The sequence below is a fragment of the Aspergillus stella-maris genome (genome assembly GCF_047715825.1).
Source record: "Aspergillus stella-maris strain CBS 113639 unplaced genomic scaffold BDV14scaffold_95, whole genome shotgun sequence".
Taxonomy (NCBI): domain Eukaryota; kingdom Fungi; phylum Ascomycota; class Eurotiomycetes; order Eurotiales; family Aspergillaceae; genus Aspergillus; species Aspergillus stella-maris.
Genome location: NW_027396889.1, coordinates 58,771 through 72,266, shown reverse-complemented (window position 1 = coordinate 72,266; position 13,496 = coordinate 58,771). Strand labels below are relative to the sequence as shown.

Here is a 13,496-nt window from a genome sequence, read left to right as displayed (position 1 = left end):
GCTTTCTTGGAGTTCAGGTTCTAGATTACAGCCGAGCCGAAGATTAAGCGACGCGCTTGATTCCTGGGGTGTCAAATCTTTAGCGAAGCTCGGCACTCGGTAAGAGCTAGATCACGCGGCGACGGGCAGGCGCCGTAGGACGAACTACACAGGAACGCCTAGACTATGGAATGAAGCTTTGAACTATAGAGCTAGAGGCATTGTCCGCACGAAAAAGCAAGTGTGTCGGGCAACCGTTGGTATCATCTATCACTGTTATCGAGTTATCAACCATTATCTGACACCATATGTTGAGGTAGCATCTCAGATGCATGGATCTGCAGGGTGTCGCTGGAGGATATCTTTGGAGAATATCTTTGGAGAAGATACCGTTCGCATATCTTCAGCTCTTACGAGATGATATCTCAAGTCTGCTTATGCTGATAGTATTGATATGCTGATAACTTCGCTGTCGGACGGATCTCAATCCCAGCCGCATTCTGCTGTGTACCATTCATATCACGGCCGAATTTTGAGTACTCATATCAAAGCGAGCTGATAGGTACGCATCTCCGAACAGCGGTCAGATAGCGGCACTCCGCATTGCTCGTCCGCGATAGTATGATAGTATGATGAATGTTTTCCTCCTATGCAAACCCCAAACTCCATGCTATTTTAACGAATCACAATGCAAAAATCGAGAGGCAGACAAGGCGAGCAACCGTCTAGCCCCGACGAAAGAACGATGGCGTGAGAATCGAATCACTCAGTAAAGTTCCTCAACTTCGTCAACTCATTCAACAACTCCTGCAACTCGCCATCCGAGATCTTATTCTGCAAGCTCGGAATAAGCGACTTTGCTTCCTCCGCATTATCACAGCACAAACTTCCTACAAAGAACGACACATTAGCACCCACGCATCAATTGCCAACCCCCTCAACATCTCAAATCCAAAGGTAAAGAAACATACCAAGCTGACTCCTCTCAAACATCTCCAGCTCAGTATGACTATTCAAAAGCCGCTCAACAGCCTTAATATTCTCCTCGTCCTTAAATCTTGCAAAAATCCCCAAGTAATCAAGCGTCTTGACCAGGTTCTCGGGCTCCTCGTACTTTTTGCCTCCGCGCCGCTTATTCTCGAGGACTTTGTCGATGACGAGGCGCGCTTCACTTAGGGACAGCGTATGTGTGTTTTGGTCTGCGCCGAGTTTGAGGGTTGAGGCGGCTTCGAGTTCGCCTTGGGGGAGGGCACGTTGGCGGTGCGTGGCGGGGGGGAGGGAGACGCCGCTCATTTTGTTGGTTGTGGGGTTGGTTGTGGGGTTGGTTGGTAGAGGGGGTGAGAGGAGCGAGGCGGGTAGGATATGTTATGGTGGGTTGTTTGCGACGATTTGTAGATGGGCTGGGTTGAAGCTTTGCAGGTAGGTGGTGTAGTCTGTAGCTATTGTCGGAGCGGAATCTTTCAAGCTCCAAGTACAAAGGCGAGAAGATACGGCAGATTGAGGCGGTAAGTCAGACACCGCCCGATTGCAGTGCCTATACTAGGGCTTCCAGACAACATCCAGATATCCAACATGACAACCAGAGAAGAGATGAAATGGTATTGATTCTTTTAAAAAAAAAGTCTAAGGTATCTAACGCCATGCTATGCAAAGCCCACACACTTTCACACCCGCTCACAAACATAATCCTCTATTCGAAAATCTCCGAGATGCTCAACTTCTTCTCCTTGAAGAATGCAACCTCAGGGGGGAGTCGGAAACTAGCACAGAACATCTGCTTGTTTGGCGCAACCAGACGCACATTGTGGATGTTCAGCTCTAGCTTCTGGTTCCCTGTCCCGCCAACAGTGTCTTCAATGCTAACCGGGTAACCTAGTTTCTCAGAGACGCGCTTGCAGACGTCGATATGGTCATCGATTTCGTTGTCGGAGTGCCCTGAGAAACAGTAGACGTGGACCATGGGTAGCTGCTTCTCCGTGTCTGGTGCGAACAGCTTCTCGCACCCTGCGTAGACGCCCTTGAAGGCGTCGAGGAACTCGATCGCTGTGGCGGGGAGGTTCATCACGTAGTGGTCGAAGACAATAGGGCGGTTGTAGATTTTCGGGGGCAGGACCGTCTTAACTTGCTTTCCCTCTGTGTCCTTTGTGTATGACGCACCCTGCTTGACACTGACTTTTTGAGGGCCCTCTTCCAATAGCTTCCTTGCTGACCAGGGGATAAAGTCCCTTCCGTCTCTGTTGAACGGTGTCACGAATTTATCCACCTTGTTCCTCTTTACAGCATCCTGCATGACCTCGTACCCATACGGATTAAGGTCATTCGCCCAGACAAAGATCTTCTTCTTACCCGCCGGAACGGCGAACGGCCCAACACCCGCCATTACATCACAAACCATCTCGCCGGGCCGGAAGCTCTCGACGAGTCGCCGGTGCTCAGTCTCCAGGCGGCTGTTCCAGTATACGCGGGAGAAGTCGAAGCGAAACTCGCAGTCTTGCTCGTGCTGGATGACGTTCATGTTGTCTTCGCCGGCTAGGAGCTCGTAGGGGAATGTGCGGAACTCGCTTTGTGACCCGACGTCCTCGGCTTTGCGGATGACTGTGCTGATGCTGCCGTTCTTGTCGAGGATGACCTGGCCGATTAGGTGTTTCCATGGGAGGTACTGTTCGCGGAGGTTGAGGTGGGCTATTTAATTAGCTGTAAAGATCGTATAGATCTGGGAAAGGCGTCAACTCACCAACGTGCCCTGTCTTCGCGAAACCCTGCGGTACCCCTTCAATCAATTCCTCCGGTAAGATCGCCTCCAGAATATCGACTACCCAATCAATCAGCGCCATATCCCCAAGGAAAGCAGTATACAAAACCTACCAGAATTCCAATAATCATAATTCAACGTCAAGTCATAAGGCTGCAGCCCAACAGCCCCGCTATCCACCAACTCATTGATAGTCGGCGACCACGTCGCGGTATCTGCACATAGCACAAGTCAGTTACAAATTCCAAATCCCTCAGTGACAAATCCCAAACGCAGTATATCATACCATCATGCTTAACCTCCTCCCTCAACAAAAGACACTTCTGAATACTATCCCCAACCTTCACATCATTGACGCTACTCAACCTCGGCAGCGCAAAAATATCACGGCTCTTCTGTAATTGTTTTCGCACATTCGAGATATCAGATTTGTTGAAGACGGCGGCCGCGGTGAGGGGGATCGTGCGCTTGAAGAAGGACCGATCCAGGACCTTCATTGCGCGGTTCACGGGGGGGCGGTACATCTCGGGGAGTTGGTCGCTGCGGAGCGTACTCGCGGTGGGATTTGACGGCATGAATAGTTTGTTCGGAGAATTGGGGTTTGGATGAAAAGTAGGATCATTCGTCTTTCGACGAGGCGAGCGAGCTTGGAGGTGTTCTCTTTCGTCGTGTTGGGTTGCGCGTCGTGACTCTTCGTCTTGCGGCGTAACTTTTTTTGCCGATCATGACACGTGACCAGTATCAATCTATATGTTGGGCTTGCGTTCAACACACCGTGTAGATGTTATGGTAATGATAAACTATCTCTTCAACTAATTGCAGCATACATACTCCTAACGAAATTTGAATAAATTGGTCAGTAAAGCCCACACTATCCTACCGGGTATCAAATAAAACCATATGAGTCGCTCAAATTAACCCCCCCTGGCCGTCCGATCCAGTTCCCTCAGAGATTCCAACATCGTAATCCTCTCGTTCAGTCTGCCAATCTCTTCATCTTTCTTCTGCAATGCAGCGCGTGAGATATCTCGCCCCCGAATGATCCCCTTTGTCTTCATCTCATGCCGACTGAATAGCTGCGTCAACTCCTCTCGCGCCGCAGCAGGGACGTCAACACCATGACCCTGCAGTATCCTCGAGACTTGCACCGCAAGATCAGACGACGACGCAAGCGGCGACTCCGCGACAGCATTCTTGTATCTTGCCGGCGTAGGCGTAAGGAACGGCGTCTTCCCGTGTCCACCCGGTGTCATCGGCGCATCTCGACCGCCCTTCGCTTGAACTCCCTCAACATCAGCATCATCCGACCGCTTTCTCTTCCCCGGACTCGTAGTGGTTTCCGTCCGCGGCGTCTTGCGCGCGGGGAGCCCAAACTCCGGCTGTCGTAGGGGCTGACTACTCTCAAACACTTTCTCCATTTCATCTTCCATGCTATCGTCCCACTCAAACTCATCAGTGTCTTCGGTCATCATGCGGGCTCTTGCGCTTGCGCTCCCTGGTTTCTGACAGAACCTATCCCGTTGACCGGTTTGCGGCGTTAGAAGGCCCGTGCCTGAACTACTTTGTTGCGCGGAGGCAGTCGTTGACGACGGGGTCTGTGGTGTTGATGGAGACGGAGAACCGTGTGCTTCGGTGCGCGAGTTCGATATCAAAGCGAGCTTCTCGCGGGCTTCAGCGTCGCTGGCCCAGAGGAAGAATTTGCAGCGCTGTTGGTGGTCTTTCTGGCAGGTGTAGACTGTTGAATAGATTTAGTTGTTAGCTCCTCGTAACTTCGCTTGCGATTCCCGTCGCAAACCACCACCCGTAGCTCAATGACCCCATGAAAACTGAAGCAAATCAGAAAGAAAAGCAAGTGAGAAGAGACATACACCACCGCCCATGATTAACCCCGTGGTTCTTCGTCTGCAGCTTCAACGCTGGCGGGCGCTCAGAACAATTACATCGCCAGATGCCGTCAAGAAGGAGACCCCGCGTTGGGACGGCGGTGCGAGGAGACCGAGGGGTGCCTGGCCCGCCGCTGCCGCCTCCTCGGCGAGGTCGGTGTGGAGAGTACATCATGCCTCCTTTATGATATGCTAATGAAGGTTTAAATGCATTTCATTGTGTGAGGAAGTTGTCAGTGCTGAACTTACGACATGGAGTGTGGTCGCTATGGAAACTATCAGTCGGGGGAAGTTAAAGGGTGGGGAAGTGATCCACGGGTAGCGTCTACTTTATATTAGGTGCAGCGGCCAGCATGATTCATGGTACTTCCATCTACTACCATCGCCCCTTCCCTATTGGAGACAGACGTACCTTCCTGATGAGAACTCATGATTGAAGGAAGGAGCGACCGGGGTCTGATTATAAATCGTGCCTGCCTAGTTTATATTCCAAGGGTCGCTCCTTCCTCAAATGTTGGACGGCCTCAGTTGGGAAGGTACGACTATGCACCTATAGGGGCTTAGATTAAAGGGGAGCAATGGCAAGAGGTATCTATACAAAGCAACTCTTTGGTCGGTTGGAGGAACTTGTTCCAACTCAATGGGGCAAGATATGTAAGGTCAAAACTTATGCTTTCATCTTACTTTGTCATGCAACGGAATATGTATGTCTGCCATGCCGTATCTACTCTAGCCATGCAATGCAAATACTACCTAAGTATTGTACCAAGTAGCCCGAAACAATCCACAAACCATGATCAAACTATGCAACCTCAGAATGGATATGAATAAGTAGAAGGTGTAAATATGATGGTGGGTATCGTAACGGAAGAACGAAACGAAAAGTGACGACTGGGTCTTGACTCTCCACTAGTCTGCGAGTACCTGGCGGAGTAGGACGCCGAATGAGTCGGACAACTTGAGGATCTCTGTGACTTCAGGCTTGACGGGCTCGCCGGCTGTGCGGCGGAGTTGGTCTTGCTGCCGTGAGCGGCGTTTGCGTTCGACGGCGATCGGGTCGACTTCTTCAGCTTCATCTTCGGCTTCGGGATCATCTGATCCGTCGGACTCTGCGTCGGAGATGGCGAGGTGCTCAAGGTCGGCCTGTTCATATTAGCTTTGCTGAGATTTGAAGGATTGATTACAACTTACCTCATCTAATCCAAAGTCACTTCCCTTGAACTTGGTTTTGAATGGAGAAGAAGCCGTTCCTTCAGCGGCCATCTTTTGCCGAGTCTTGTTGAGGTGCCATTGCTTGCGGTCTTCATGCCATTTGATGAGCTTGTTGATCTCCTCACGAGCGAGTTCTTGGTTGATCTGGCCGACATCCTTGGCTCCGCTGAACATGGCGTTCATGTCGAGTTTGCCGCCCTTAGGCCCGCTGCGGAGGAAGTGCAGAATATCCTCAATCCATGCCATGAGAGAGCCAAACAGTCCGTTGTCGTGGAGATGCACCTCATGAACGAACTTGTAGAGACTGCCTTGATGCCGCTCGCAGAGGTCAATGAACGCCTGAACCGTCTGGTTGGGGTCGGCGGAAATATCCTGTCGCTGGTACTTCTCAATAACAGCGATGGCATCGTCCGCGAACTTGGCGAAATCGGTGATACTGTTGTAAACGTTCGCTGACTTGTAGACCCGAACCAAGGGCTCATAGAAGATGGTGAAGAGGTCGCGGAACAACTGAAGAGTCACCGGCTCCTCGATAATGTTGAGCATCTTGGCCTTGTCCGCCTGTCGGGTATATAGTTTGAGCAATTGCTTGACATTAGCGAACCAGTGTGCACCCTCCCGCATTTCTTCATCGACATGCTCTACGGCATGATTCCAAGCAACGTATGAGTTGAAGACCTTGCCAATTTGGTCTGTCGTCAATTCCTGTCCGAGATACTCTGATCGAAGAATGGCCACGGCTACATCCACGTCGTCTTCGACAGCCTCCAACCGAATCTCATCTTTAACGGGCTCGTCTGCCTCAGTAAAGGCCTTCAGCTTCTGAGCAATGACAGGGTCATTGACTTTAGCGGCCATGGCATCGATCGACTTTTGAAAACCTTTGATGCCATCGTGCAACGTCATGGAGAATATCCGTTGCAGCAAAGACCGGGAGCCGAATGGTTGGGCGAGGAAGAGGTCCAAAACTCCAGTCATAACAGCAGCGGGATTGGCAATGCGGATCACGTTCTTCAAGATTGTATATGGCACCAAGGAGTGGATCCGTTTCGCCTGTGCAAAGAGCTCTGCGGAGTTGTCCTCAGCCAAGAAAAGATGGTACAGAGTAGCGGCGACCCTAAGGACATTAGCAGTAGTTCTGGTTGGATGGTCACTCAATAACATACTCAATGCGCAGCCACTCGGCAAACTTCTGGTATTGGGGACTAAGATCCTCGACTGTTGGTTTTTCTTTGATCTCGGCAAAAAGCTTCGTTAATCCATCTGAAGATAAATGTCAGCATATTTCAATCGCCAAGCTCGTTCGCAACTTACTGCTCTCTACAATATCGCGACGGAACTTCTCCATATATACGTCCAATTCTGCCGCGCGTTGCCGCGCGATTTCGTAGAAGCGTTCCTGCTCCTCGATTCTGATAGCATCGACCTCTTTTCGTTTCTCCATGTCGTGGGTCTCTTCCTGGCCAGGGATGAACGGATCCGCAGTAAGGAATTCTTCCAGAGCCGTTGAATCGGCCAGGCGCTTGTTTTGGAGAAGGGTGCGAAGGTAGGCGCGCAAAGAAATCCGCTGCTCCTCTCGGAAAAGTACTGTCTCTTTACCGAGACTCTCCGCAGATGCCCGAGGAGATCTTCTGACAGAGCTCCGTGATCTTGACCGGGTGCGGGCGATGATGTCTGACGGGGCTAATGAGTTACGCGATGTACGCGTCTCGTCCGGAAGGCCTGCTTCTTGTGTTGAGACAGAGGATATCGAAGACTCATCATCATCCACCGTCCCACCCCAAATAGTAGAAGTAGTCGACGATTTGTTCTTCCGTGGGAGAGGCGGCAGTACCTTGCCTGGGATTTCGGTATGCAGTCTCTTCTGAAGCTTTGCGAATTCGCCGAATCGCCGAGCTACATAGATGTCCGGTTGCCCGTGGCGTTTCACCCGGATAATGAATTCCTAGAAAAGTCAGCTTGCCGTACTCAGAACTAGGCTCTTAGCAGCATACCGCGTGCTGGTGGTGTCGAACGGTGCGCCGCGCGGATACTACTTTCACAGCGGCAACATTAATGTCCCAGCCGTTGATCGCATTTCCCTCTGGCAAATTGACGAGAAGCCCCTTTTCGTTGGCACCGCGGTCGACAACCTCCATCTCCGAAAACTGAATCCGCTCCTCATAGCCAGACGCAGTCGGAATACCCGAAACCATCATAAGTTCGACTAGCTTCTCACATTTCCGAGCCAACTTTCTCCGCTTCGTCTCCTCCAATCGGTCTTCTGAAGACGATACATTCTTATTCGCAAAGGATTCGAGGAACTGCGTAAACGTTGTTAGATTTGCCGGTCAAAGGTGGGGTAGGCGTAAGACACGCACCACCTGCAGTTTATCCTGCCAAAACTCCTTCTCCCGGGCCTGGTCGAGGAACGGAAAGTTCCGAACATGGTGGACGAAGATATATCGAAGGATAGGAAGTTCAGAGTCGATAGGGGCGACTTCTCCGAATTCCGATTTGAACGGAGCGCCAAAGCGACGGAGGGCGGTGGGTGAGTTCAGCTCGGAGATTTCTCTTTGAACCTGGCGGGCGATGAGCTCGCGCTTGAGATCTGAAACGGTCAGTATTCTTCACCAAAAATGCGAGATGCGAGATTGTTAAAAACCGACAATGTTCTTGCTTTCCCGTAAGGACTTGTTTATAACTGAGACCGCCATCCTGCTGAGGGGCAGTCGGCTCGATGACACCGTTACTCGCGTGCATGATGCGCAATTGATCGGTCGGTCAGGCGGGTGACCGAAAGAGAAGGAGAGCCCCGACAGCGGGGGGTCTGATCGTTTATTAAGAGCTCCGGTGGTAAGGCCGAAGTTTCCAAAAACCAAGACCCGATAGGAAGATCCGTGATGAAAGCAGTAGACCGGCGCGTAATGAGGCTAAGCACAGGGATCGGAAGCGTTCTGGAGCAAGCCGAAGGATGGTAATCCGTCTGCCTATTTAGCGTGCGCCGTGGGCTGCGATGACGTCTGCTCTCGGGCAGCTGCCGACTGCTTCGGGCGCTGGGGGCTGGGCGTTGTTGGTTTTGTATATAGCGTCAAAGACGGGTAGGGATAAAGAGGAAGAGTCGAAAAAATGAAGGAATATGAAGATAGAAAGCAGATGAGGGGAGAAAGGAGAAAAAGAAAGGAAAAGGAGATGCAGTGGATGACGAACTGTGGCAGAGTCTATTTGCGGTTGGCGTCACTTGTCACTCCTCACCAGGTCTTCCCCATATTTGCCTGTCAACTAATCGCATTCAGTCTCTAGCTCCATCTTTTCTATTCTTATTCTCTATGGAGACTATTGCCCTTCTGTATGACTTCGTTTCTTATGTCTCTCAGTTTCAGCCCTGCAGCCCCGCCATCGTGGCAGCATGATCGACAAGGCATCAAGCAATTGCATTTTCCACTGGAGTCTGTTCATACTGGGCATGCGCATGCCAATGATCGATGACCGCAAAGCCCCATATAGAATAGGCACCCGGATTCAGGCCAATCATGAACGCAACGGATCTACCCCGGGGTTGTTGCAGATGTGGTGATTTCTTGGGCTCTCACAGAACCGGTACCCCTGGTCGCTTTGGCAGAGCGGAGTCAGACTCGCCTTACAAGGCTACAGCATACCCAATCCGTCCCAACTCGCCGGTCCCTTGATTCTTTATTTGAGGTGCGGGACTGCTGTGGGCAAACAAGTTGAGTCTTCCCATGGACAGCTCTTTGACAGCTGTGGGTCACACCTTGAGATGCACCGCCACGCATCATGGAGACTGGTGGTCTGGACTGTCTGCACCCGCTGCAAACGTAACATTTGACAACGCAGAGGATTTATAGCTAGGGTATGGTTATACTACCTCCAAATGATAGGCAGTCTGACCATGTTCTCTGTGGCTATGCTGGAGCTTGGCTGCTCAGATATCGCATCATCAGTGTGGCTGACGCTGCTACTACTCGTAAGTCGGAAGCATAGGTCGCACTGCACGCCTGAACCAACTATGAAGAGCCAGCTGGCTTCTACTATGAGCTTAGAGGTGTCCATATGCAGCTACCGAACATTACAGTAGAGCGTAATTTCATTGTGGTTGTGGTAGAGAGTCCCGAATAGGCATCAATGGCAGGTGTGGCTGTGATTGTTTCCTCCGCCGAGTCTCCGCCTCCGCATCGCTGTGTCTCACTCTCACAGCTCACCTCACCTCACCTCCGCTGCAGAGCACGGAGTACCTGTCGACCATCCATTCAATCCGCATTTTCTGGACATGGCCTAGTTAGCTTCCAATTGTTCTACTTGCAACCATTCCTTGTAGGGCGTGTCCTGCGCTCTACTCCGGCTTACACCCGACCAATATCGTTCCGCGCCCTGCGTCGCTCACTAACGTCAAGTCCGATTTCCAACTCTCATTCGATCTTACTTGTATTTCCCAGCATTGGCGGCGATAATAGACACCATGAGGCGCTCCCAAGATCGAGAGAATTCCGAGCTGCTTCCGCTGACTCGTCCCCGCGCCTCTTCCGCCGCCTCTGAGACCTCCGATGACTCCGGGTTGTCCGTCGACTCCGTATTCGAAGAACAAAAGTACAATCCCTCGCCGGCTGATACGCTTCAAGGAACGAGATACCGTGATGAAGAGGGAGGAGATGCCGAGCCCAATGAATCACTCCTTGGGCCGAAGAAGGCTTCCAGTAGTCGATCGCGTCGACTGGTCTGGTTGCTGATTTTGCTTTGCTGTGGAGGTTGGGTAGTGGCACTCGTGCTGTTCATTGCTCAAGGGCGATCGGATTACCATAGCTCGTCGGAGTCGCTACAATTACAGGGGCCGGGCTCGAACTCGGATAGCACAAGCGATGGAAGACCTCCGACATTGGATCAAATACTCTCAGGAACATTCTCGCCTCGAGGTCACGCGATTTCTTGGATTGCCGGTCCGGGTGGGGAAGATGGGTTACTGGTGGAAAGGGGTGAGAGCGAGGGCGAGGGTTATCTGCGTATCAATGACATTCAGAGCGAGGGCGAGACCAATAGGATATTGATGCAAAACTCTACTGTTCAGGTTAGCGGCAGAACGGTCGCGCCAGGGCGTGTGCAAATCAGCCCTAACCTGAAGAAAGTGCTGCTCGCATCCAACTTAGAGAAGAACTGGAGGCATTCTTACACTGCAAGCTATTGGGTCTTCGATGTGGAATCTCAGACCGCTCAGCCTTTGGATCCTGATAATACCGATGGACGAGTTCAGCTTGCTTCTTGGTCACCAAAGTCCGATGCCGTTGCCTTTGTACGAGACAACAACCTCTATCTGCGCAAGCTTTCCTCTAAGAAGGTCGTTTCCATCACCAAGGATGGCGGCGAGCAGCTATTCTACGGTGTTCCCGACTGGGTATACGAAGAAGAGGTCTTTTCGGGCAACAGTGTCACTTGGTGGTCCGAAGATGGCTCCAAGATTGCCTTCATGCGGACAAATGAATCAGCCGTTCCTGAATTCCCTGTTCAATACTTCTTGTCTCGCCCATCGGGAAAAGAACCACCTCCAGGGTTGGAAAGTTATCCAGAGGTGCGGGATATCAAGTACCCGAAGGCTGGCGCTCCCAACCCGTTCGTCAGCCTCCAGTTCTACGATGTCAAGAAGGACGAAGTTTTCACTGTCGAAACACCTGACGACTTTGACGAGGATGACCGGCTAATCATCGAAGTTGTGTGGGCTCATGAAGGCAAGGTTCTTGTCCGGACGACAAACCGAGAGAGTGATGTGTTCAAAATTTTCTTGGTTGACACTGAAGCCAAGGAGAGCAAGCTTGTCAGGATTCAAGACGTTGCTGACCTGGATGGCGGCTGGGTGGAGCCGACGCAGTCAACGAGATTCGTTCCTGCGGACATTGATAATGGCCGACCATACGATGGGTATATTGACACGGTAATCCATGAGGGTTTCGACCACCTAGCATACTTCACGCCCCTTGATAACCCAGAGCCCATTATGCTCACCTCGGGTGAGTGGGAAGTGGTGGAGGCGCCTACTGCTGTGGACCTTACTCGTGGTCTTGTTTACTTTATCGCTACCAAGGAAGCGCCTACTCAACGCCACGTCTACCGTGTCAATCTCGACGGGTCTGATCTTCAGCCATTGACAGACACGTCGAAGCCAGGTTTCTACGATGTTTCATTTTCCGACGGCACGGGATACGGATTGCTCAGTTACAAGGGTCCCTCTATCCCTTGGCAATCCATCATCAGCACTGAGGGCGATAAGGCGAAGATACTTAGAACAATCGAAGATAACGCTGACCTAGCGAAGGTTGTCAAACAGCATGCACTTGCGACGGAGGTCTACTCGGATATCACCATTGACGGATATACCCTTCAAGTTGTCGAGCGACGCCCACCTCACTTCAACCCGGCGCGGAAGTACCCCGTCCTATTCCATCTGTACGGTGGTCCAGGATCTCAAACAGTGAAGCGAGAATTCTCCGTAGACTTCCAATCATACGTTGCTTCAACTCTCGGCTACCTCGTCGTCACCGTTGACGGAAGAGGCACCGGCTTCATTGGGCGCGAAGCCCGCTGCATTATCCGCGGCAACATCGGCTACTACGAAGCCATTGATCAAATTGCGACCGCCAAAGAATGGGCCAAGAAGAAATACGTCGACGAAACCCGAATGGCCATTTGGGGCTGGAGCTACGGCGGATTCATGACCCTGAAGACCCTCGAGCAAGACGCCGGCGAGACCTTCCAGTATGGAATGGCCGTTGCACCTGTAACTGATTGGCGATTCTACGGTAAGTCATCCCACCCTATCCACTACCACACCCCGACTAACAACGTACAACAAAAGACTCCGTCTACACAGAACGTTACATGCACACCCCCCAACACAACCCAACAGGCTACGACAACACAAGCATAACAGACATGGCCGCGCTCCAAAACAACGTCCGCTTCCTCGTCATCCATGGCGCCTCAGATGACAACGTGCATATCCAAAACACGCTCACGCTAATCGACAAGCTGGACCTCGCGAGCGTCCAGAACTACGATCTCCACTTCTACCCAGACTCAGATCACAGTATCTTCTTCCATAATGCGCATAAGATGGTTTATGAACGTATGTATTGCCCTTTTTTCCGTACTCTGTGTGTTTCTTGATTTAAGGATGAGAGTTATTAACCGGTATCCCATACAGGCCTCGCGAACTGGCTCGTCAACGCGTTTAACGGCGAGTGGCACCGCATCTCGAACCCCGTGCCAGATGAATCGATGTGGAAGCGCCTATCAAAGAGGATACTACCCTCTTTCACGCATTAAATTTTGAATTAGGCGTTTTTGTTATTCGTGATATGTAGCGAGTTTTTTCTTGGTTACGCTGAATAAGACATATATACATAATACAAGATCATATCAGACAATCCTATTTTAAGCTTGTGAACGAGCGTAGGTACTACGGACACTGTTATATAGGGTAGGGGCGACTGGGCCTCGCCATCCATCATGTGGGAAAGGTACGACCCCCGTTTGGGAAGGCGCGACCTACGCGGGCCCGCTTATGGAAGGAACGCTGTAGAGGAAGGAGCGACCCTGCAACCACCAACTCAGGAAGGAACGACCGGTGCTCTCCCAATGTGGAAGGCGCGACTTTTAGTTGGCTGTTTGGGAAGGAGCGATCGAAG

At 51.4% G+C, this 13,496-nt stretch overlaps 3 protein-coding genes across 3 annotated transcripts; 1 reads left to right on the top strand and 2 right to left on the bottom strand.

Moving 5' to 3' along the window:
• Window positions 1–741: 741 nt before the first annotated feature.
• On the bottom strand, window positions 742–1,272 carry BDV14DRAFT_205404 (DNA-directed RNA polymerase II subunit RPB4; the record flags this gene model as incomplete). Its single annotated transcript, XM_073774722.1, has 2 exons — window positions 742–869; window positions 951–1,272. The coding sequence occupies 2 exons, from the start codon at window positions 1,270–1,272 to the stop codon at window positions 742–744; spliced, it is 450 nt and encodes a 149-aa protein (XP_073622695.1).
• Window positions 1,273–1,669: 397 nt separating this feature from the next.
• BDV14DRAFT_193540 (uncharacterized protein) lies at window positions 1,670–8,568 on the bottom strand (the record flags this gene model as incomplete). The annotated part of the gene is made up of 14 exons (XM_073771793.1): window positions 1,670–2,661; window positions 2,714–2,791; window positions 2,845–2,946; window positions 3,018–3,271; window positions 3,604–3,607; window positions 3,651–4,466; window positions 5,027–5,030; window positions 5,539–5,757; window positions 5,806–6,943; window positions 6,993–7,089; window positions 7,141–7,771; window positions 7,821–8,129; window positions 8,187–8,416; window positions 8,475–8,568. 14 exons carry the CDS (start codon window positions 8,566–8,568, stop codon window positions 1,670–1,672), a joined length of 4,968 nt encoding a protein of 1,655 aa, XP_073622694.1.
• A 1,335-nt stretch (window positions 8,569–9,903) lies between these two features.
• Window positions 9,904–13,348, top strand: dapB (dipeptidyl aminopeptidase dapB). Its single transcript, XM_073766727.1, has 3 exons — window positions 9,904–12,608; window positions 12,665–12,934; window positions 13,013–13,348. Exons 1-3 carry the CDS (start codon window positions 10,283–10,285, stop codon window positions 13,132–13,134), a joined length of 2,718 nt encoding a protein of 905 aa, XP_073622693.1. The 5' UTR covers window positions 9,904–10,282; the 3' UTR covers window positions 13,135–13,348.
• The last annotated feature ends 148 nt before the right edge of the window (window positions 13,349–13,496 follow it).